Raw genomic sequence first — 25165 nt, forward strand, 5'->3', positions numbered from 1 at the left:
TGAAATTGGGGGAGTGGCCAAGCAGGTCAATATAGGATAGGATAAGATAAAATTTGTAAGGCACACTTATACCCGAGGGTGTCAAGGCGCTGGACAGACGGAGGAGTGGAGCGAAGCATGGAACAGCCAACTAGGATGAAACTAGGATGAAAATAGCCATGTTTTCAGCAGTTTTCTAAAAGCGAAAAAAGACTTCATGTTGGAAATGGGTGAAAGCAGGGAGTTCCAGAGATTTTCGGGCACTACCGAGAAGGATCAACAGCCCCATCTGCCCCAGCGGTATCTTGGAGAGATCCATTTTTTCTTGGATGAGGATCTCAAGGTCCTCCCGAGGGTATACCATCGGAACATGGTTTTCAAATGCGGCGAGCCTTTACTATGCAAGGCATTATATAACATGCTCAGGTGCTTCGGAATGTTAAGGATCAGCCTGGCCGTTGTGTTCTGAACAACATGAAGCTTGTTCAGGGAAGCCGCATTGATGTTGAGGTACAGAGCATTGCAGTAATTAAGAAGGGAGGTGATTAGTGCAATGATGGTGGACCAATGCAGTTCAAGGCAGAATGTACAGTATCACCTTTCTAAGGGTTTTTAAGATAAAGAAACAAGTGCTGACAGTACAGTTGACCTGAGCATCAAAGGTCAGACCCTCGTTGAAAGTGAACCCCAGGTTTTTTGCTGTCCTAACCAGGAGAGGAAGGGGACCACAGTCTGCCAGCCACCAGGCATTCGACTAAATACCTGACAAATCCCAGTATCTCTGTCTATTCAGCATTAATCTTTAGGGAGTTACCCTTCAACCAGCAGATAATGCTTGCCATGCACTGGTTGAATTTTTCTGCGACCAATTGCAAATCATTCGAGATGGAAAGAATGATTTGCGTGTCGTCCGCATAGGAAATCACCTGGAACCCAAATAATCTCACCGGCTCGGCCAAAGGGGCCAAATAAATGTTAAAGAGGGTGGGGCTCAATGAAGAACCCTGGGGACCTCACATGGAAGGCTGAAGGCCCTGGCTCTGAAACCTCTGCAGCTAACGATGTTTGTTCTCCCTGACATGAAAGAGTGGAGAAGCTGCAAGGCCTCCCCCATAACTCCCACTTCCTGCAGACGCTGCACCATCCGCGCCGGGGAGACGGTGTCAAAAGCCTCCGACAGGTCAAGCATAATCAGCACCGAAGATCCTCCCTAATCCACCTGCATGCAAATATGATCAGTGGCTGCAAAAAGCATTCATCAGCTCAGTGTTGATAAATTTCTCCAAGATATTAGCGGGGTGGGGAGAAGGGAGATTGGGCGAACGTTTTTTCAGTTCTAGGGGGTCGGCGTTAGGTTTTCTAAGGAGTGGTGAGACGATAGCCTCCTTCCAGGTAGCCGGATAGCTACCGGATAGGAGAATGTTGTTAAAAACCTTGCAAAGGAAGTTAGCTACAGGGTCAGGAACCAGTTTGAGTATGGAGGGCATACAATGATCTGATGGCGCCGGATTTAAGGCCCATTAGAAGTTCTTTAGTTTGCTGAGCTGTAATTTGCAGGAAGGAGGTAAGAGCATGCTTCTCGCGGTCCTGAGTGACATCCTCAGCATCATGTTCTCCAGTTTCCGTAGGACTGAACTCCTGAAATATTCTGAGGACCTTGTCCTGGAAGTAAGTACCTACTCTGTCACAGAAATCTTGGGAGGTGGTCAACAACTGTGTCCCTGGTGGTTCAGTGATCTCCTTGATTACCTTGAATAGCATACTAGAGGAACAGTCTGCTGATAGGATCTTTTCTGTAAGGAAACAGGATTTGGCTTGGAAGATGGCGTTTGTATTTCTGCAGCAGAGATATATATTTTTTGTAACTCTTTTTATTGCATTTTTTAAAGGACAAACAAAAAGGCAATATCGCTACTATGCAAGGTAACGCCCATATGAAACCAAACATAAACAATTTGTGATTGACCACCACAAAAGGGAACGAATATTACATATCCAATCAATGACCCCAGTGTACAATTTGAGCGAGTAATCATTTACGTATAAAACATTAATCAGCTTCAGCTGTAGGCCTATCCAGTGTTTGTTGCTGAAGAAATTGCCTTAAGGGGTCCCAAATGTCTTTGGGCCTAGATGATGTCGGAAGTTCCTCCGCATACAGTTCCAGATTTTCTTTGCAGTATACCAAGCCAGTGTTCAGTTTTTGGCGATTGCTTGCCTCCCCATGTTATGGCAACCCATTGTTTGGCCATTAGCAAGGTAATGCGTATAAATTAATCCAGCGTCTCTCTCACCTGTGGAACATAACACAAAAGACATACCAGAGGTGTACATTGTAAGTTGACCTGGATATTTCCTGCACGTTTTGCACTATCTGTCTCCAAAAACTTGCTACCCTCCCACAGTCCCAGGCAAGATGCAGGAAGTCAGCATCATTCCAGCCATAGAGTTCACAGTTGCTAGTATCTCGCAAGCCATATCTGTGTAGTCTAAGGGGAGTATGATATGTCTGATTTAAATATTTAAAATGAATGATGCGGAGATTTCCGTTAGGTGCGAGTTTGCCTGTGAGGCTGCAGACGTGTTCCCATTCCTCAGGCGCCAGAGGGGGGGGTCAGCCTATCGTTCCACCGAGGCTCCTATCTGGCCCATTAGTTTTCTCAATCCGTATTGCTCTATATAATTTGGTAATTAGCTTTTTTGGGGTAGGGGTAGTTAATAGTAGCTGCAGGGCTTGAAGAGCAGGAGGCTCAGCCGGATATGTATCGTAATGGGATTTGATAGCTTGCCGCAGCCTACGGACTGTGAACTGAAAGAGCAGGGTAGGGTTAGTGATATATTGAAGATCCTCCAATGTAATGAAAGTGCCACCCAAGTACAAATCCTGCATGGTATCACTGCCTGCCTCTTTAAGTAACCGCATTGGGCCTGTCTACTGCGTCACTGATAGCGCAGCCTGGTGCACCAGGGGCATTGCTGGGGCATATATAGGTAGTTTATTGGCGAGGTGCCCTATGGATTGCCACGCTGCAATTGTCATATCTATTGTGTTTATTTAAGTGTGTGGGGCGCCTCAGCTTGTGTGAGTAATGAGACCACATAGAGGGGTCGGTGGACATCACCTTCTTCAACTGCTACATGTGGAGTAGAAGCATGTGGATTAAACCAGAAATGTGCATATTGTGCTTGAGCACTTCGGTAGTATATATATGGGTCCGGTGTGCTAAAACACCCTCTATCATAGTCAAGTGTGAGAGTGGTCCATCCCACCCGGGCCTGTTTGCCGCCCAGATCAGCCTGAGAAGGGTTGTTCGCAAGTAGTAAAAAAGGCTTGTGCCAGTTTTACTGGAATATTGGAGAATAAATATAGAAAGCGCTGCAGTACTACCATTTTTATGATTGCTGTACGGTCCGCTAGGGATAACGGTAGTGCTGTCCATTTATCGATTTGCCGTTCCAGTGTGGCACACGCTCGCCCATAGTACTCTCTAATAAAAATGTTGGGTCGCTGTGAATCCATATCCCCAAGTACTTAACCAGGTCTGTTGTCCAAACTATCAGATAATCAATGGTCGGTTGAGGGGTCGCTGCCATCAAAGGGATGATAATGGATTTATACCAGATAATGTTGAGGTCAGAAATGTGTCCAAATCTGATGTACTCTCTCAATACCTGTGCTAAATACCGATTTGGTTCTCTAATAAAGAGCACCATGTCGTCTGCATAAAGAGATATACCAACTGGCCGATGGTTAAAGTTCAGGGCCGTTTCTCCGTGTCGTTGACGTATCACACACGCTAGAGGCTCAATTGCAAGAGCAAACAGCAACGGTGATAGAGGGCATCCTTGACGGGTGCCGCGTTTGAAAGAGAATGGCTCAGATGTTAGACCTCCCACCCTGACCATCGCCGACGGGTCAGCATATAGTATTTTCAACCAGCCTATAAAGATTGGTGGAAACCCCATGCGCTAAAGGATGTAGAACATATAGCTCCACTCTGTAGAGTGCAACGCTTTAGCTGCATCGAGCATTATGGCCGCTGTGTGCAACTTGGGTTCGAGGACATGCATCAGCAAAAATGATCCTTAAGTTGTGTGATGTGGATCGTTCAAGAATAAATCCAGATTGATCCAGTAGAACCAGGCAAGCAGAGGCGTAGCTAGAGCTTGTGGCGCCCGGGGCTATCCCTCAGATTGCCGCCCCTTGGGGGGGGGGGGGAGAGGTTGCTGGGGAAAAAGGCCGGCGAGCACTACGAGCACTTGAAAGATGTCCGAGAGACAACACGTAGTATTGCCGCTAATAGTTACCTCGATCATGCAAGTTACATGCACATACATGACACGGTCAAAGGCTACACAGTTGTTGAATACACTGGTGACTGGCAGTATAAAAGAGAACACACTGATCTATCTGGGGACTCAGAAAAACCGCATGTGACATCCATCAGAGAGCTGTGTGAACAATTACCTGGTAATCCCCTCAGCACAATGCAAACATACACATACATGACACTGTTCAGGGATCCATCATCTAAAGCTTGACATCAGGAATTGTATTTTATGTAGACCGCTCAGTGGGCTATTGCTTTTGCGACAGATCATTTTACTTGTGGTTCAGCTGCACCTGCGGCTGAGCGGGAAGGCAGGATGATGGACTTAGACATGGGTGTAAAAGCCCCTGCTCGATAGTTACTTGTCTAGTAGTAGCAGTTTTGACTTTCCATTAAATTGTGCATATAGGGTTAAAATGCATGCTGCAAAGATCAGCTGCTTTGCACCTGTTTCAAAATGTTAGAGTTTCCCCATAATCAAATGGGTGTAATTTCCGGTATTCATATGTTTCCTTCATCTTTATTGAGTGATTTTAATTTTTGCCCGTGAGAAAGTATGACTCCTAGACGTTGAAATGTCACTCATAATTACAATGAAATTCTGAAAGCATACATACAAGAAGGAAACGGTGAGTAGTATGAGGCAGGTTACATGTAGCGTGATTAAAGTGGACTAGACTTCCCATGGTCAGAAACACCATTTCCAAAGGGGAATTCCTCCTCTGCACCAGGCTATTCTGAGTCCTAGGACCCCTAGAGTGCACAATCATGCACAGATCAGAACTACCAGTAAGCTTTCAGAATGTGAAGTCCTGCTTCCTGGTCTGTTTCTACACAGTACTACTACTTCCTCCCATTTTCAGCTGAAGTAATTTCTGTACAGAAGCAGAGGTGGAGGCACAGTTTGGGCGTCTGCACTGGGAGCCCCATCATGATTGAATCCGCAGACGTGGTGCTTAGCTGAGCACCTGTATCTCTGTGCCTGCACCCTGCAGTGTATAAAGTGAATGTATTTAACCCGAAATTTCACTGAATTAGAGTGCCACACATGGCAATGTGAAACGTTGGCAGCTATGAATAACACACGTCAGCACTTACACAGGCTGAGGCAATCTACATCTTACGTGTCCACACTTTTACACACACGAACACGCACACTTTCTGAAGGCGAGGGTACGATGCTTCAGAAACCACACTGGTGGCGCTACGTACAAATAACAGGCTGGCGACAAAGCACAAGAGGTGGGAAGGTTTGCCCCAGAAGGCAACGCGCGCCTACTTCAGATTTCGAAAAAAGGCATGGCTACACAGGAGAGTGGGGGCGAAACACCACCACACTTCCAGGAATCAAAGACAGCAGGAGCGCAGATCATGCAATATCACACCCCGTGATATTTGTTAACACCGAATATTTGTATCCTGACAATCCATTTGGGCGGTAAAGAGGGGCCCGCTGAGGTAGGGGGCACGTGGCTGCAACGTCTGCGCCTACTCTTCTCAGAGTGCGCACGCAGTCTATGGGACTGGGGACCTGCATGAAATGTACATGTCATAGGTAACTCTCTGAGCCACAGGACGAGCAATGTGGTCACTGAAGCACCCATGTACACTGACGTTTTTCTGCTTTTCCCTTCACTGGGAGCTTACTTCCTGCAAGTAATAGCAGCACCACGCCAAAAAACTATCCACATTCGTGCTTGGTTTGTGAAGTTAAACATTTGCCCTTGGTGTAACCTGCAGATCACAAGATTAAATTCCAACAGAGCGAACTCACCCTCAGGCAAAGTGTGCAATTGCCCAAGGCCCCTACCTTGGAAGGTCCCACTCCACCGGGAACATGATCTTTTTCTCTCCTCATCTCACATCTGGCTATTTATCTCAACCAACCTTCCTCTCTCTGCCTATCTTTACTGATCCAGCAGTCAGGTGACGGTCAGGTGCATGCACGCCAGTCGAGTCCGCAGCGCGGCTTTACTAACTGGCCCGCGAGCAGCCGCGGCACTGGAGGCCCGTTGCGGCTGCCTTTATTAATTTATTTGGTAACAGTGTTCGTTACCAAATAATTTATAAAGGCCGCCGCGGTCGCAACGGGCCTCCAGTGCCTCAAAAATGTTGCCGCCTGGGGCGGACCGCCATCCCCCGTCCCCCTCCCTGCCGCCGCCTTCATAATTTATTTGGTAACAGTGGTCGTTCCCAAATAAATTATTAAGGCCGCCGCGGCCGCAACGGGCCTCCAGTGCCGTGGCCGCCTCAGAAATATTGCCGCCTGGGGCGGACCGCCCCCCCCCCCCCACCTACCCCCTAGCTACGCCACTGCAGACAAGGCATCAATGGTTGGAGTTTAGTTGCCAACATTTTGCAAGTATTTTAGCATCAATATTAATCAACGATAAGGGCCAATACAAATTGCATACATCAGAAGGCTTATCTTTTTTCAGAAGGGTGATAATTAAAGCCTGACGGAAGGATGGTGGCAGAGCACCAGCCTCATGTGCCTCAGTATACATCTCTAGTAGTTAAGGGGTGAGGAATTCTGTGTATGCTTTGTAGAACTCTACAATGAGGCCATCTGGCCCTGGTGCTTTTGCATTCGGTAGGGCACTTGTTGCTGCTTTTATATCCGTCTCATCTATGGGTTGGTTGAAATACTCTCAATGACCGTCTGCTAACCACGCACAGGCAATGTCAACCAGGTACTCTGCCGCAGCAGAATTCGGCCCTGTCCCCTGTGTTGAGTATATTTTAGCATAGTGGTCTCAGAGCTGTTCCACTATGTCCACCGGATTGTAGTGATCCCCTCCCTGGGTGTCAGTTATTTTGTCTATATGATGACTCTCTTCATGTGCTTCGATTTTCTCAGCTAAGTTACGGCTTGGTCTACCACCCTCTCTATATGTCCTAGCGACGTGTCACTGCGATATATAGCGAATTTCCGATTCTGCTAGTGTATCATATCCAGAACCAGCTCATTAATTCACGCTAACGTGGCAGGAGATGGGTCAACTGTATAATCACCTTCAAGTTTCTTTAAGGGAGACTCTGTCTTGGTGAGTTGGGTTATGATATCCTTTAGGATACCAGCTGTAGTGCTAATGCAGACTCCTCGAATCATCACCTTAAAGGCCTCCCATGGTGTTGCAGCACTGTTGACCGTGCCTCTATTAACCTCAAAATATTGTTCTATTGCTTTGCGGATGGTATCGTTATAAATGGGGTCCAGTAAAGCCTTGAAGTCTCCATGTTGATGGACGACGAATGATGGTGGGAATAATAAGAACTAGTTGCACTGGGTTGTGGTCAGAGAGGGTACGCGGAAGGACATCCACGCCAGTGACCCATTCAGTTGCCACTTCGCTCAGAAGCCAATAGTCTAACCTAGACCAGCTATTGTGCGCTGGCGTTGAGTGCGTTCCTGCCCTCGTTGTACCATTGCGAATCCGCCAGACATCTAACAGCCCGAATTCCAACATTGCATTATTGAAGCTTTGGGACGCTTTAGGTGTGCGAAAACTCTGTGGGTTCGATTTGTCTAGACTGGGATTTTAATACGTATTAAGATCCTCGCCCCCATGACTGCTGTCACGGGCCAGCCTCTTAGTTTGCTATACATTCGTTGAAACACTTCCGGTTCCTCTGCTGTAGGCCCCTACATATTTATGAGAGTGATCAAGGAGTTCCCAAGTTGACCCTGAGCCATAACGCACCGTCCCCCGTCATCTATGCAAGTTCAAAACGGTGTAAATGGTATGCCCTTCTTAACCAGAATGAGGACACCCTTGCATAAGAGGAGTATGATGAGGCTATTCTATACCCAGCCCACTTGAATGCTATTTTCGCTTCCGTATTCTTAGTCAAATGTGTTTTTTTGTAAAAAGGCAATTTGAGTGCCATGTCGGTTCAGATATGCAAAGACTTGGCGGATTTTTTCGGGGAGTTCAGTCCTCTAATGTTCCAAGTTATACATCTGTAGCCGTCACCCATTGGTACCTGAAGTGCTCTTTATCACAAATGGAGCAATCGACTGGCGGTCAAATTGCAACACCATGATAATGCTCTCCATATTCCTAGTGTCAATACAATCACAACAAATAAACCCCTTAGTTTTGACATCTAAACATTTGTTATCGTCAGTTGCGGTGAACCATTTTTCCCACCCCCCCACCCACTACAACCTCCTAATTAGGTTGAGAACACACTCCTCCCACCCACCCAAACCATACCCCAAAGGTCAAACAAATGGGGGATCTACCTCTGGGGGGAAGAAAAGGCGGCGAACACCCACCAGGCGGCAGGCTGGCCAGGCTGGCCAGGCTGCTATAATGCTAAACCCAACCCAGCTTATCAAAGATTAATAAGTGATCGTTCAAACAGCTTAATTAAACATTTATAAGGCATATTTTTAGTATTGTTCTGTGTTTACACCAGTTAGGCGAGATTGCGGCCTTGCATTCAATAATGCAAACTGTTGTGACCTCATTGGCAGTTTAGGTAAATAAGCGGCAGCGGAACACTTCAGTATAAGTATCCATTAGTCATTATCACTTAGATTCTAAGAAGGCGTTGAACGTTTTGACGGCGCTTGAGGAGTTTTGCGAGGACAAATGTGCTTTGTGAACTTTAAGGCCGACTTGGAGTCCGTGAAAAAGTGTGCTTGACCGACGTGAGTGATTTTCAGTTTAGCAGGGTATAACATTGCGTACGGGACCGAAGAGGACTGGAGCAGTCTTTTTACTGGCAGAAATTCACTACGAGCTGCCTGTACGGCTGGGGTGTAGTCTGTAAAGAAAGACAAATTGTTGCCCAGATGAGTGATGGGGCTCTTAGCTCTCGCCTCTCTGAGAATAGCATCCCTATCCGCATAGTTGAGGAGACGTGCAATGATCGGAAGTGGCGCTGCACCCGGCACAGGTCGAAGACCGAGTGAGCGATGAGCTCTCTCCACGAACATTACCGATTAAAGGACTGAACCAAACAGCTCCTGCAGCAGGTTATCAATGAAAGGCTCCATTTTTGAGATAGCTGTTGATTCCAGAAGGCCAAGAATAGGAAGGTTGTTCCTTCAGGAACGCGCCTCCAAGTTTTCATTTTTCGCCCTGATTACGTCCAGCACCTTCTCCATACTAAGGATTTGCGATCTTTACTCTGCCGGAGAGTCCTGTGTATCAGACAGCCTATTCTCCAGAACATCGAGCCGAGTTTCATGGACATCCACCTTTTTCTTAACAGCATCAAGGCTGGACGTGAGGGCATCTATCTTACCATCGATAGTTTTAAGTTCAGAGCGCACCTCTAGTAATATAGATCTCATGTCTTCTTGAGAGTTGTCTCCTGGGGCTTAAACAGCGACCATCTCCGACGACGATTACATGGTGCGTATTTGTCTCTTACTCTCAAATGGAACCTTGGGTTGCTTGAGATCAGTCTTCCCCATGGTCTTGAAACACTGGTGGTGCAGGCAGACTTGCCCGCCTGTTCAATATGTCAGCCTGCTCTGCTCTGTGTCGCCGTGTATCAGCCCAGCCGAGACCCCAGGCGACAGCCCCTGAGACGCCTGTCCTGGGTGGAGTTGTCCTGAATTATGGAAGATAGCTCCTCCACTCTAAACCAAGGTATATGGCACAATAACTGGATCAGCTCAGTTGGATATGACCCCAGCACTCTCCCACTGTGTCATGAGGAGTTTGGTATGAAAGCGTGTTGGAAAGGAGTTGGCGCAGCAGTATAGTCCAGCGACTGAGTGGGATCTCACCCTCAGCTCCTCACAGTAGTCCTCCGCCAATAGTGGTAGATTATACACAGCGTCCCCCTTGCATCTGCATTGCTGTTAGTATTTTGCAATCACTATCCTGCCCTAAAGTTGTCCAGCATTGACAGGCAGCTCCAGGATCCAAAGCAGCCTCCCTCTGCCCAGGGTGACGGTGCAGGGGACCCAGACCGCACCACAACGCAAGAAAGAGGAGACCCAGCAGGCCCACACAGCGCCAAGGCAACCCTCTGCCTTAGTTGCAAGGGGTAGCCTGACGCTGCCCGCAGCCTGTTCCAAATCACCTCTCCCTCCCGACGGCCGGCACAGTGAGGAGTCCCCCAGGTAGAAGGAGCAGGCAAAGCCCAATATCCCAGCAGGGGCCAGCCGGCCCATGCCGCAACGCCCGGGCGCCATAAGGCACCAGTGCCAGCTGACGCACAGGCCGCGCGGCGTAGCTCAGCACTGCCCACACCAGCAAGTAGGCTCCACCTCTCTCACCTCATCCTCGTGTATCCTCTGCACCAGCAGTCGCCATCACCCCCTCACCGCAGCCACCGGTCTCCTCGCTGCAATCACGGAGGGATTAGACCACTTCAGGGATCAGGAGCCGAGCTCCGGTCACTGCCCAACGGCTGCCGATAGTGAGCTGCAGCCTTTCAGCTCCTTGCTCGGTCGTCGGCCAGAAAGCTGTACATGGAGCGCAGCCTGCCCCCGCAATTCCTCTCTTTTTCTTGTGGCCTAGTGGGTGTTGTCGATCTCCGCTTCCGGCTCAGTTCACTCAGATTCCGCTCGGAGTCTGGCGGCCATTTCAAGTCCTAGATGCTAACCTGTCCTCGTGGTTTGCTATCGAAAGAGCACACTGAGCCCTGACCCCCAATCCGCTGCCTGGTGCCCCGCCTCGGCCCATAATAGCTCACATTCTCAACTACCGAGACAGGGACACCATTCTCCACAAGGCCTGGCAACATCCTGACTTTCAGTGCGGTGACACCGAATTCCTTCTATCCCCGGACTACCCGCATGGTCCAGTGCCCAGGCATTCATACGCAGAAAGAAAAACAAAAGCTGCACGCAATGGGACTTCAGAACCGCCTGTTATTCCCCGCACGACTCCATGTCATCCACCTCAACAAGTGCCATTTCTATGAGACTACGGACTCGCCTTGGCAGTGGCTGACGGAAGAGTATCTGTCCATAGATCCACCTCCACCCTCCCACAAAGCCAGCGGGCACCTAAGGTCCAGGGGTCGCAGACACCGCCAATGCTTTGTTGGCGTCACACCCAGTCACGGAGGGGCCATAGACGGGACAGGTCACTCTCATCCATGGAGTCTCTTCGAGAGCGGTCGCAATCTCCTTCCCAAACAGACATCGCATCCTGCATCCAAAGTGGAAGGTGGTGAGGATTAAACCGATGGCCAACTTGTTGCTCTACCCAATCCGGCCACTCTCCAAACAGACACTGACTTGTTCCGTAGTCCTACCATTTGATTGAGGCCGGCGTCCATGAATACTCTCCTCGCTGCTCTGCAGTTCCATAACTGGGCATAGCTCAACTTTAATACTTTCACTGCTACTGAGTCATAATGCAAGCTTGTTTGCTGTTTCCACATGATGTATTACTCACTTATCACCTCACCTCTGGAGCTAGTTTCACTCCAGGGGCCTCCCATTAGCCATGACGACGGCAGCTCAGGGTATGTCTTATCAGGATTAAAAGATTTCTCCAGTACTGATGGTGTTTGCCTTCCCTCTTTGCTTTCCTTCTTTCTTGACTTATGCCTCGTCCATGATGGATATGAGGTTATGTCTCCCAGTTCTTTTTAACAGTTCTTATAGTAAGACCGATGCTTCTAGAGTAGAAGTGTGGGGAGGAGTGGGTGTTGGGGGGTAGTTTATTTAAACAATGTTTGTTCTATCTGTTAACCCTTTCTTTTCCTGCACAGGTCCCAGTACGCACGCCTGTTATATCTGCACGTTATTTCAAAGTAGCAATCCCTCGCACACCACCATTGGCGCAGCCCTTTTTGATCCGCTGGACCCAACGCACCTCCTTGGTGGGTTCCTTGTCCACACTCCACACTAGTCTCCACTTCCCATACACATACCTTTCGGATTTTGTCCTGTAATGCCAATGGCCTGCTGGATCTGGTGAAGCGAGCTGTGATTTTCCCCTTTGCCCAGTGACACCGGCCTGCAGTTCTGCTGATGCAGGAGACCGATCTCCTTGGGGAGCGCTGCCCCTTCCTAGCACGTAAAGTCTACAATAGAATCTTCCACTCAGGGTACTCTCGGGGGCAAGGGGAGTCGCCATCCTGGGGCGCCATTATTTTCCCCTAGCAGTCGTGCGGGTTACACGCAACCCATATGGACGCTTCTTCGCCCTGAACGGTACACTTTTCTTGGGCCTGAACTCTGGGACTACTTTCACAACAATGAAGGCTCGGTTAGGCTCACAGGCACCCTGTGGGCCGTGAATAAAGTAACCCTATGAGGTGCCGCCAGAAGCTATGTCAAAGCCCGGGAGCGTGACATTTCTGCCCTTATCGCTGGATTGGAGGCTCAGGCACTCCTCTTGAGCAACAGTTGGAGTCCAAACCACAAGTACGTATCTGACTGGACACTCTTGAGGCGGCTAAGCACCTCTGGTGGGCCACAACGGCATTGATCTATGGCTGGGGAGACAGAAATGGGAAACTGCTCTACTGGCTGGTTTCTCGTTACCAAGCGCCAACAAGAATGTCTCAGCGGTCCTAGTTGTGGCTTCATACCATGCTGCAGCATGAGACACTACCTGCCAGCTCCACGTGGCCCTGACCCACCATCACCGACTCCCGCCCAATCTAGCCTTGCTTCTCATCGATTTCGAGAAGGCTTTCGATGTGATGGACTGGGACTACCTCCACTTGATGCTGGCTCATGCGGGCTTCAGGCTGATGTTCCGGAACATGGTCCGAGTTTTATACTCCAATCTCACTGCTTGAGTAAAGGTCAACAAGCTCCTCTCTGATTCCTTCGCCATAGAGCGAGGGACTCGCCAAGATTGCCCCCTATGTCCCCTTCTCTTAGCCCTGGCGATAGAACCTCTGGCCCAGCTTATACATATGGACGCCCAATACGCCGGCTGGGCTTGGGACCGGGGGCATGTAGACCATATAGCAATGTACGCGGACGATGTACTGCTTTACCTTGCCCGCCCGGCGGTGTGTGGACCCATGCCTCTGGATGCTGGACCGTTTCGGGGAAGCATCCGGCTTGCGGTTGAACCCTAAGTCAATGTTGATTCCCCTGGTGCGGTCCAGAGACTGTTTCGACTGGCAGATGAACATCCTTCTCCGCCATCTCAGTTTTGAATACCTAGGCATATGGGTCGCCGTACATCTGGATCTCACTTGGGCTCTCAACCTCTAACCTTTGGTTCAAAAAGTGAAGTCAGACCTCGTCTGTTGGCAGGCCATCCTCCTCAATGTCTCAGGGTGCATTTCCCTCTTCAAGATGATGTTCCTCTCGCATTTTCTCTATGTCTTTCAAAACCCACAGATCCACTTGCCTCAAACGTGGTTCTCCACTTTAGGCGGCGCCATCCAGACATTCATGTGGCGGGGCTCGCAAGCGCATAGGGCCTTCACATATGGTCAGCGGGAGCCATACTACAGCTGCTTGGGGATGACCACTCTCCACCTCTACTACCTCGCCTCCCACTTCCTCGTCCTCCTTAATTATTTCAAAGGGGGATGGTCTGACCCCGTCTATCATCTAGGGCTCTCACTGATGGGTTTCCCTTAGTTAGAGGCTATGCTTTATTGATCTCCGGTTTCCCTATCACTGCCCATGGTAACTCGGGTGGGGTTCCTTGCATGCAGCACATAGCTTCGACATGTACGATGGGAGGCCAGAATTACACAACAGACACCGTTCTGGCACGGTACCTGGTTGAAAGAGGTGGCCTCGCTCCTCGGGTTCCACTCCTGGGATCTCATTGGCATTACACGGCTTGGGGACATCTGGTCTGGGACACAAATGCGATCCTTCCAAGACCTCCAACACAGCCATAGCCTTATACATAGCCAATTTGACAAATATCTTCAACTCAGACACACTTTCAAAGCGCATCCCCTGGCCACTGCCCACTGATACACTACTGGAGTTTAGCCCCCTGGCAGCTAATCTACTTTTGGGCATTTGCGGCGGAATATGCCAGATCTATCGCATGTCGTCATCAACTCTCCTGGCTCTCTTGACCACCTCAGAACCCGTTGGGAGATTTGGATAGGGCCTGTAGGGGACAAGGACTAGCGAGAAGCACTGATGGCCCCCGAGAACTTACCACCTCCTCCAGACTCCAACTTGTTCAATCCTACTACCTCTATTTTGTGTACCTATCCCCAGCCCGCCTGTACTGAACGGGCCTACGTCCCACTCCTGCATGCCCTCAATGCCCAGTCTACCACATGGTATGGTCATGGACAGAGATACTTCATTAATGGACTAAGGTGACTCACTAGCTGTCAGGAGTGCAGGGATGGGAAGTCTCTCTTTCTCCCCTATTGATTCTTCTGGGGGTGTTCGAGGGCTATGGGGGAACGAGGGCGGAAAGGCATTTTTAGGCACGGCCTGCCTGGTGCCGAAAAGAGATATCATGGCACACTGGTTCCCCTGGCCTCCCACCTTGTCGAAGTGGAAAAGGGGAGTAGACTGGTGCGCGCAGCAGGAGCAAGTGGGGTTTGCAGCTCACGGCTACCCCCAGAAACATGGGTAGGTGCAAGGAAACTGTCTGGGTACAATTGCCGAATTATTTATGTAACTGTAACTGCCGTCATTCTCCTTGTCCATTACAGTATATCTGCGAGATGTCTTCACCCTGCGTGGCGAATATGCCATATTTTGTTATGTCCTATGTGTGTGCTATGTGTTCACTTAAGCCCGTTTGGTTGGTCAAAAAGCCAATAAAGTTTGTTATCCAAAAAAAAGAAATTGGTTGGGACCTTGTTGGAAATAATCAGGCCATTGGCAGCTTCTGAATGTGGGTGCATCCCAGCTACACTGTATTGCAAATAAATGAGTCATTGTAATAACAAAAGTAATAAGACCTGATCCTTTCTATGTCTGTTGGTTTGGCACCCAGCTTGGACAAATCTAGTCACACCCATTAATTTGCAGCAATAGATTGAATTCACACAGCCACCGATCAGTCTTTCTGGTGGTTGTGGTGGGTTTGGCCTGAGGACCACTCTCCTGTCACAAGAACAACAATAGATTAAAAAGTGTCTCATTTGTTTTCTTACCTGTGCTAGTGAGCTAGTAATTGAAAGTAACAGTTATGCCTTGAGAATGATTACAAAAACTGAACCTTCCAGGTCGATAAACAGATTGAGTAAAAAAAAGTTACTTATCTGTACACTGTGGTTTCCCAGGATTTTTTTTTATCCCAGTTTTATGTAGCACAAACTTGACCCATAGGTATTGGGTATCAGAGCGCTTTACACAATCACCAATTGCGTTACACGAGGACACATTCATGTTTTATTGTTAGGCACGAGGAGATTAGGTGATTTGCCCAGAATCACAGGACGCTTGGCGTCCTTGCTGATATTCGAACCTGGTTCCACAGATTTGAGGTCCACCGCCCTAACCGCTAGGCCAACTCCACTCCCCACTATTGATATCTTCTATAGAGTCACATGCTTAAACCTTTACCGTTGTCATGGTGGGAGTCCCACGTCAACAGTGACAAAATCAGTGTTAAAGCATTAGACTCCAGTGAAAAAACACTAGTGGTTAGTAGCCCATTTGCATTAATTTAATACACCCAAACTTTAGCCAATCAGAGCAGAGACCCTGGAACACTCAACCCCTACAGAGCTACCATACCTCACATTTTGAGCAGGAGTACAAATAAAATAATAGAGGTATACAATTGGTGAGCCTGAACGGGGAGAATAGGGGGGGGGGGGGTTGCATGTCAATGTATAAAGAATATCCATACTGGAGAACCATGGTGTACAGGTAAGTAACTTGTTATTTCTCCAGTATTGTATCTTTAATAGATTCACATGCTTGAATCATAGTAGTAAGCAGTATCCGAAGAGTAATTGCGGCGGGTAAGGCAAACCATTCCAACATGTGACCCAAACTTAAACACGATAGTCGAAACAAAGACATAGGAATTGCACATGAGTGTAGAAGGAGCTCAAGCTTTCTGAAGTATCGACCTACATTTGTCAGAAATTGTTAGTGCTCCGAATTCAGAGTGATGAGGAGCCAGGCTGACAAATGGAGAGTGTGAATTAGCGGATGAACCACCTGGCCTTTGTTCATAGAAAGGAGATTCTCCGTCAGCCGGAACTGAATGGGAGAGCACTCTTGATAGGCGATGCAGCTTGGTGTACCAGATTTGTATCGCCCATGCTGGGGCGATGAGAATGAGCCAGCACGGCTCTCATTTCAGCATCTGTAGAACGTTTGGGTTGAGAGGAAACGGAGGGAACGCATAAGTAAACTTTCCTTCCCATGAGAAGAGGTAGGCGTTCCCCCAAGAGCCTGTCTGAGGGAATCTGCTGGCGAAGAGCTTGCATTTTTGGTTGAGGGATGTTATGAATAGATCTAGGATTGAAAATCCCCAAGACTGAAGAACATTCTGTAATTGTCTCTGGTTGCGCTCCCACTCATGACATTGCTAGGGGTCCCTGCTGAGGGAGTCAGCCCACTTGTTTTGGACTCCTGGTACATGCTCCACCTTTAATAAGATTCTATTGTCTTGACCCTCCACCAGGACATCGCCGAGGTCATTTCAGAGGTTATGGAAATGATGTCGAAAGAGCCCCGATACTGAGTCCACTGTGCATCAAGCTACTCCTGAAGAGACCTCATGCATAGGAGGCAAGTGGGGATTAACAGGATATAGGATGACATCATCCCTAGCATGGATTTGTATGTCCTTATAGAAACACACCTTCTCGAAGACAGTAACTATGTTATTTTCTACAGGCGTGAAATCCTTTCTTCTGCGGGAAAGGCCTTTGAAAGAGTTGTATCCAGGGTTGCTACTGAAAACACAAGCGACTTGGAAGAGATGGGAGATGATTTTTCCCTGTTGAGTCTGAGACATGGAATTGAAAAAGTTGAATACAGGCTTCTGTGGATTTTTTGGCCGCCTGGAAGATGGAGCTGTGAATAACCAACTGTCCAGGTAGGGAAATACCTAGTGATCGGACCGTCGGAGAGAAGCCGTCACTGGCGCCATGCACTTAGTGAAGACCCTGGGCGCTGACTTCAGCCCAAAGGGAAGCACCTTGAATTGATAACGGCACCCTACCACCTCGAACCTGGGAAGCCTTCGGTGCTTGTGATGTATGGGGATGTGAAAATATGCATCCAGAAGTACGAAGGAAGACAGATAATCTCCCACATCCATAAGTAACAAAATCTCCTGGAGAGATTGCATCCTGAAGGGTTGAATTGGATTAACTTGTTTAGTAATCTCGAGGTCCATTATTTGCCTTCACTTTCCCATCTTTTTCTTGATTAGAAAGAAGTGGGACTAGAAACCCAGATTGTGCTGATTGTGTGGTACCTCTTCGATAGCTCTTTTGGAAAGGAATAATCAGATTTCTTTTTTGAGAACCAGAAGATGACGATATGATGTCTCTCGTAGAGGAATATTTGGAGGCTGTTGAAATAATTCCAGGGTTTGACTGTGGTGGAATACATCTAGCACCCATTTGTCAGAAGATATGAGCTTCCATTGATTGAAGGATTTAGACAATGGTGGACCGAATTTACGTGGGACCGCGGTGACAGGGGCCTGTGATTGTTCATTTTCTTCTATTGGTATCCTGAAACCTTCCACCTGCTTCTGGACGTTGGAGTCCCTACGCTCTAGAATAAGGGGGCGTTGTGTTTCGTAGGTAAGCCTGAACCGAATATTGTGATCAAAACCCCCTCCTTGGAATAGGGTTGAAAACGCTGCTGCAATTGCTGTCGAGAGAGATATTGTCCTCTGCCCTGAATGGACAAAAACTTCCAATGCTGCAAGCTTCATCGTAATTTAGCAGTGTCAGTATCCGCTTTGAATGACTGTAGTGCATCGTCAACGTGATTACGGAAAAGGTATTTGCTGACAAACAGCACATCCAGCATTTTGGCTTGTATTTCTGGGCGGAATGTGGTTGTCTTAAGCTAACCTTGATGTCTCAACACTGCTGCCCAGCCATCTGCCTGAAGGCGGTGGGCGAAATATCCATGGCTATATATCGATAATCTCTGCAGAGGTTTTCTCACAGCCCGATATGATGTCCTTCATCTCTTTCTTCTTGTCGTCAGGGAAATATTCCAACAGAGATGAGACGTCAGACCACATCTGCTGGTCATATCTTCCTAGGATAGCAATGACATTGGAGGATCTGATGGAAGTAGCTGCCAGCTCAGAGAACCTCTTGCCAATTTTGTCGAGCCGGCATCCTTCTTTGTCCGTACATGGCGAGGAAGGATTGCTTGCTCTTTTCTCCTCAGACGTTTCACTGCTTTGAAATCTAGATTTTTTGGGGTCTCTGTAAGAAGAAGATGGTTATCCCTCTTTTCATTTCCTGAAGAGGATATGAGGCTTCTCCTCACATTCAGGGCCTGAATCTTTGTCAGTCTTCTTTATGTGTAGCCAAAGAAGCAGCCTACCCTCTAGATCCTTGTGGGTAATTGCTGAAAAAGTACAGCAGTATTTGCATTATCTAGGCTTAAGATCCAGGTGCAGGCAATACAGACACTCTTTATGTGGATCCTAAGAGAAAAGTCTAGATTTTCCACATCTCTTGCAGGACCTAAATAGCCTTTTTTTAGACTCAGACATTCTTAAGAAAAACAGCCTAACACACTTCCCAACTATACCTCACATAAATATATGAGGTGAAGAGATCAACTGGAAACTGCAAGCTCAAAAAGGTTTACAGTGAAACACAGTGACTGAGCAGAGCTCAGGAAGACTTGCTAACACACAACTTGTGGTGAGAAATCTGAGGTATGGTGGCTCTGCAGGGGATATGTGCTCCAGGGTCTCTGCTCTGATTGGATGAAATTTAGGTGCATTAAATCAGTGTGAATTGGCCACTAATTACTAGTGTTTTTTCAATTAAGCCTAATGCTAATGCTTTAGTGCCGCATTTATTACTGTTACCGTGGGACTCCCACCATGACGATGGAGAACATTCAAGCATGTGAATCTATAAAAGATATAGTACAGGAGAACCCACCTTCTTCCAATCCCATTGAGAATGTAGGAAATAAAATAGAACCACAACTGTAAAGATAGCCTTCACCAACTGCCTGTTCAAACTGAATGTTTACACTGGAACTAGACTCCAGGAAAACATTTTTCCAGAATGCATGGAGACCCTTGTGGCTTCTTTACATGCTACTTAAACAGAATACATACACCTGAAAAGCAATTAAAATGTTTTAGTTATTAATTCAAACTTTATGTCACCTTCTAGTACAGAGAGCTATGATATGAATTTGAACTTGCAGAAGACACTCCGGTATCTGACTGATGCGTTTAAAGCCTATAAATCTGTCTGGGTTAAACTGTAATTTGGTTTGCCAATGCATATCTTCAAACATTTTATGACATCCAGATTACGTAATCCCTTGTCTGCCCTGTAAGCAGAGTAAAGAGAACAGGGGAGAGATATTACATTTAAACTGACATGAGAGATAGACAAATTACTTCTTTTAGTGACTATGATAAGGTTAGTTTTTCGTGTCCCTGCATCCAGATTTGTGAGAGGTTTGTATTGTAAATCAAATAACATTTCTGCTTCGCATAACATGTTTAAACTAAGCACATGTTGGGTCTCACCAGGGCTCACCACACAACAGCTGATTGTCCTTTGAATAAATGATACCCTGGGTGGTTGTTTTAGATGTACTGAGAAACAGGTTATTTATGTTGTAATAAATGCTTTTATTTAAAAGTGTCTATTCTTTGAAGCGCAGTGTGTTTGATACTGTGAATAATTAAATAGGTTTGTGTCTTTTACCACTGTGCCCCTGATCCCTTTATAGGGACTGTTAGTAACCCAAAAGCAATAACTCTCCTTTAACAATATATTGGGTGGAGTGCTGCGGGGCTACAGTAACCTGTCTTTCAGATTCAACGCTGGTGCATTGAACCATGTTCACTTGTGTCACCTGTGGGTGGGAAGGCAAACCTTGTAGAACTACGCCAATGTCGTAGTTGGCCATTACAATATACAAATAAATGGCAGTAGACACTCAATCCAATTGTTGTTGTGTTTAATGCATATTTAAATAGAGTAAGCAGGATTATTACAAAACTGTAATTGAGCTGGGGTGCTACTTTAACTTTAATAACATGTGTACTCACCTATAGTTACAATTGCAGTTTCTTTCAGTTCACCAAGGACCAGATGTACCAAAAGAAAGGTCGCAAAAATTGGTCACAAATTGTGCACAGACTCTTTTGGACTTGTGCTGATTTTGCAATCCAACATATGCACTAATAGATAAATCAGAAAATCTTCAATCCAGGTTTTGGCCTGCAAAGAAAAGCAGACCACCATCTTAGTATTTGTATTCCCAAACGGGAAACTTTTTTTGCAAGCAACAATGTTCCTTAAAGGTGTTGCATTAAAAAAAAATTAAGTTTTCTGTTTGGGAAACCTTTCGGGGTAGTTGGGGACCACTGCTACACCCCCTTAGGTCACTTTTGTGAATGGGAATTCACAAAGGTAAAGGTGTCCTAAATGGACACTCTCCATTTGACATATCAGTTACCATACCCTTTGAGGTGTCAGTAACTGATCACTGGTTTGTGAGCTTACATGTACGCCATACGGAATCACAGTTAGGGAGGGATGCCCCTTTCAAGTCCCTTCCTAATTCAGGTTCGTTATGGGTTTACTACAACTTGAAGCCATTTTGTAGTCACAAACCATGTGATTTTGTGAATTGCAAGGTGTGTTATCGCTAAATGGCTGATTCTGATTTTACTTTCCCCACAAATGTGCGATTGCGTCTCTTGTCATGTCTTTTAGACCTTTTCCAACCTGTATGACTAAACATTACAAATTATGCATAATACATTTGAGTGCCCGCCTTCTCGTTGTATGCTAAATGTTTCTCTTATCAGAGGCAAGGCATCACATGCATTCCAGGTCAGTCAGTCAGTCAGAGCTTTATTTCGGTTTGATGGCAGTGGCGGCCTGCACAAATCTGGGGTGGTGGGTGGGTGGTCAAGGAGGTATAATTGTAAAAAAAGAAAAAATCACTTACCTTCTCGCCACTCTGTCCTACGCCATCTCTCCTGAGAACAGGAAGCATCCAGACTCCCCTGACCCACCTTACAATGCTACAATGCAGCAGTGTAATTGGCTCTCTTAAACCAATCACAACGCTGCAATGCAGCACTTTGATTAGTCTGAGCGTCGTAGTTCGGTGCTCAGACGGGGACTGGGGTCCTGGGCATGTTCTCCATGCAGGCTGTAATGAAGCCTGCTTGGAAAACATACTAAAGTGCGCATGACTGTTTAGCCGGCCTGAGAGGGCCGGTCAAAGCATCATGCGCACTTTAGGAAACCCACCACTTATCCACTGCTCTGTCAGCAGAGCAGTCCCGCCCTCATGCTGCCGCAGCAGGGAAGAATAAAATGATAATAATATTGCATTATTATCATTGTATTTTTCCTTTCTTTTACTGCTGAACAGCAGCAGTGGGGCGCTGCTCCTCCGCCCAAGTGGAGGAGACGCCACTGTTCGATGGACCAGAAAAGTGCACAATATAGAAATTACAAATGATATAAATACAAATAACAGTGAAAATGTATAAGATAAATTACAGTCATAATACATCCATTAACAATAAAGTGCTACAAGTTGAGACAAAACCAAAGGAACAAACAACCTCCAAATAGTCCATAAAGAAGTCCTCAAGAATGGTTGTTAAGTCATCAGGATGTTTTATTAGCCTACTAATTTGGGGTGGCAGAAAAAGCACTTACTAGGATAAAATTAAAAAAGTGCAGTACAGTTCTGAATCGAAAATACATACTAAAATGACTGAGACACAAAAAAGACAAATAAAATGCATATAAATAAAAAAAAATTAAAAAAAATTAAACTCAGATTACTCTACAGACCAGTTTTCCTAGACCTGAGAATTTATTGAATATAACCAACAAAAGCATTTACAGGAGGCATGGTATACAAATAAATCATAGCTGTCTTATAATAGGAAATGTTCTCCTTAAAAAGTGGATTAAAAACTTTTTCCTAAAAAGGCAGAAAAATGTACAGAACAACATTAAGCGCAAAGTTGACAGACAAACTATCACAAGGACACAAAGCAAGAGCCATATGGTGCCTAACAGGGCCAGGGAAAGCAACCAAATAATGTAAAGTGCTGACCCTCAGTACTTCTATTGGCTTCGGTGCAGATTCTGGAATGCCTTATCCACTTCCAATAAAGGTTTTTAAGTGTTTGATGAGTCACTAAAGAGAGAGCCTCTAGACAGCTGAAGAAATCAAGGAGGCATAATATATGCTCATCTTTTTAATGTAACTTAACCAAGGGATATGACCCACCTTGTCCAAGTTCAAACAATCCCTAATCACATTGCCACTAAAGTGTGCTTCAGGCTTGACGCAGATTGCCAGCCAGTACAGAAGGGGACGTATTCTAAAAAGGTCAGTGACATAATGAAAACCAAGTTCTGCGTGACAAGGATACATTCCAGGTCATGTTCTAACTAGAGGAGTGGATGTCTTTCATTATTTCTTCTATCAACATATTTGATTCTGAAATTAACATCAAGATGTCTTCATTGTACAATACTGATTTGATTTCACCTCCTCTCATTGCAATCCCTTTTTTTCTTCCTATCTCAATATTGCCATTGCTAGCAGATTCTGCATCCTCTCTAAAAAGAGCAATGTTGACAAACAACGTAGTTCCCTGCCGTGAAGGGAAAAGGACATGCAGGTAATCCCCATTACAGGATTTTGAATGTGATTGGAAAAGGATGAGGTTAATCCCCAATACAGGGTTCAGCACAATCCTTCATCACATCGATGTGGTTGCATTCGATACCCAACTTTTTTAGCATTGTGAACATGAACTCCCAGCTCTATCAAACACATCTTTCCTCACCTCAAGTAGTGTTAAATCTGGTCACCCTCATAATCGTTCCATTTCATGCAAGTCATCAACAACATCAGTTCCCATCAACCACCTAGCAGTCACTACCTTTCAATTTGGTGACCTCGAAGAAGACACAACAGTGCAAAGGATGATGTCTCATCATAACCAATCACGCAAGCTGGATAATAGGAGGAATAATTCCATCATAGTTCAGGAAGGAAAGGGAATGGGTAGTTTCACATCTGTTCATTCGATGATGCACAACCACTGATACAGCTGTCAGACCAAAGATCCTGAAAGGAGAAAAATCTCACACATGCAGCGTGTAAGGTCTCTCTGATCATTTACAGAGACAGCATTACCACCAAACTTTTTCTATAATGAGAAATAGAAAAGTCTGGCGGAGAAGAAAGGACAGCAGAGGATGGCAGATGCAAATCTTCATCAGTTCCATCTGTCTCTTCTGAAGCTCACACCTAATTCTGAACTGTCCTTTCGACCTAGAGCTGATGTTAAAGGATTTCTCATCCAGGTGACTTTTGGATTTCTATTTGCTCTTAAGTATTAATTCCTGCCCAGTTAAATTGGCCTCAATGTTTAGTCCAAAAGTTTCTGATACAGGGACCAATTAAATTGGTTGAAGAAGCTTCTGCACACACCCGCTATGGGATTTGAGTCACGAATGAGAGCAAGGACATATTTACTATTCTTTTCTAACCATGATAAGGCCTGTAGGCAGTGACATTCATTGAGCACACTGACATACTTATTTAACTTTTCTAACCACAATAAGCCATGTAGGGAGTGACATTCAATCTTCACAAACTAAAGTGGGCAAATGTGCTCATGCAATTTGCACTGTATCCCTCACACCAGCCAATACATACATTTGATGTATGGCAGAGAGAATGTACTTCACAAAATACAAGCAGTATTTAACCAATACAGGTGTGAAATATATTTTTGCCTCCAATGTCATGGGTCCAGAGCTGTAAACCTCTCACTGATAATTACTGAAAACACTTATGTTATCATTGAAAAAGAAAAACTCTTCTATTTTAACATCTGACCTATATTACAGATCTTACATAAAAGCTGGTGGATACAACACAACTATGAATTACCTGAAGTCCAAAAAATGCCATTACAACTGAGTTTATTGTTCCCAAAATTCCTTCTGGATCATAAGGCACTGTTGTCTGGTACATCACCTATGGATGTGTAAAGACAATAATTAGAAAATATCAATGTGATTGTGTATACTGAACATCATGTGCATATACTTCTTACTTCCTCCCTGCCTCATTATTGTTATTTTTTGCATGTTATTAAATACAGTAGAGCAAGTTCTTGTGGAGAATTCCAATTGAAGCATCTTTTTGTCCCTTCTTGTTTTGGATTCCCCTTCCACCTTCACCCTTATGTTTTTTTAGAAAAATTATTTGTTTGAATAAATGAATGCATACATTTTGTTCATTTGTATGGTAAATTAAATAGCAGAATTCTGTAGTTTTGCTTCAATTTCATCAAATTATGTGGATTCTGTTACATGGCCTGTAGAGATTATCAGATGCTTGCAGGGCTCATCTAAAGACAATGCTTTTACTTTTTGTGTATATAGCTTCACATGTTGTTTGGTGCACATTTTCAAATTTCCTTTGGTCTGCTGATTTTGAGAACCACTGTTGTTTTGTTGTACAGTTTCTAAAGTCTCTTCGTTTATATGACCTGATCTATTTATTCCCAACACATCTCTCCCAATCACATCAGAATTTTCTTGAATTAAGAACATGTATCTTGATATGTTTTCTCCTTAACTTTCTTTTTAGTACATTTGCTGCATGTAGGTGCCACCAATCTGTCTCTTCAGAAAGGTACATTACAATAGGCCCACACCAATTTGTCCTTACGCCAGGGCAGCTTATTTCAATATCTAGCAATTGCAAGGGCCAGCAATGACCC

General features: G+C 45.9%; 1 protein-coding gene across 2 annotated transcripts in view; it reads right to left on the minus strand.

The window, feature by feature from the left end:
- HGSNAT (heparan-alpha-glucosaminide N-acetyltransferase) overlaps positions 1-25165 on the minus strand; it is a 355722-nt gene that overhangs the window by 107564 nt on the left and 222993 nt on the right. For both annotated transcript variants that reach the window (XM_078659862.1, XM_078659863.1), the window contains one exon: positions 24328-24414. In XM_078659862.1, the coding sequence (XP_078515988.1) occupies positions 24328-24414 (87 nt within the window). The remainder of the gene's footprint in view (positions 1-24327; positions 24415-25165) is intronic.

The sequence above is a fragment of the Lissotriton helveticus genome, chromosome 9, assembly GCF_964261635.1.
Source record: "Lissotriton helveticus chromosome 9, aLisHel1.1, whole genome shotgun sequence".
In the NCBI taxonomy this organism is placed as follows: Eukaryota; Metazoa; Chordata; class Amphibia; order Caudata; family Salamandridae; genus Lissotriton; species Lissotriton helveticus.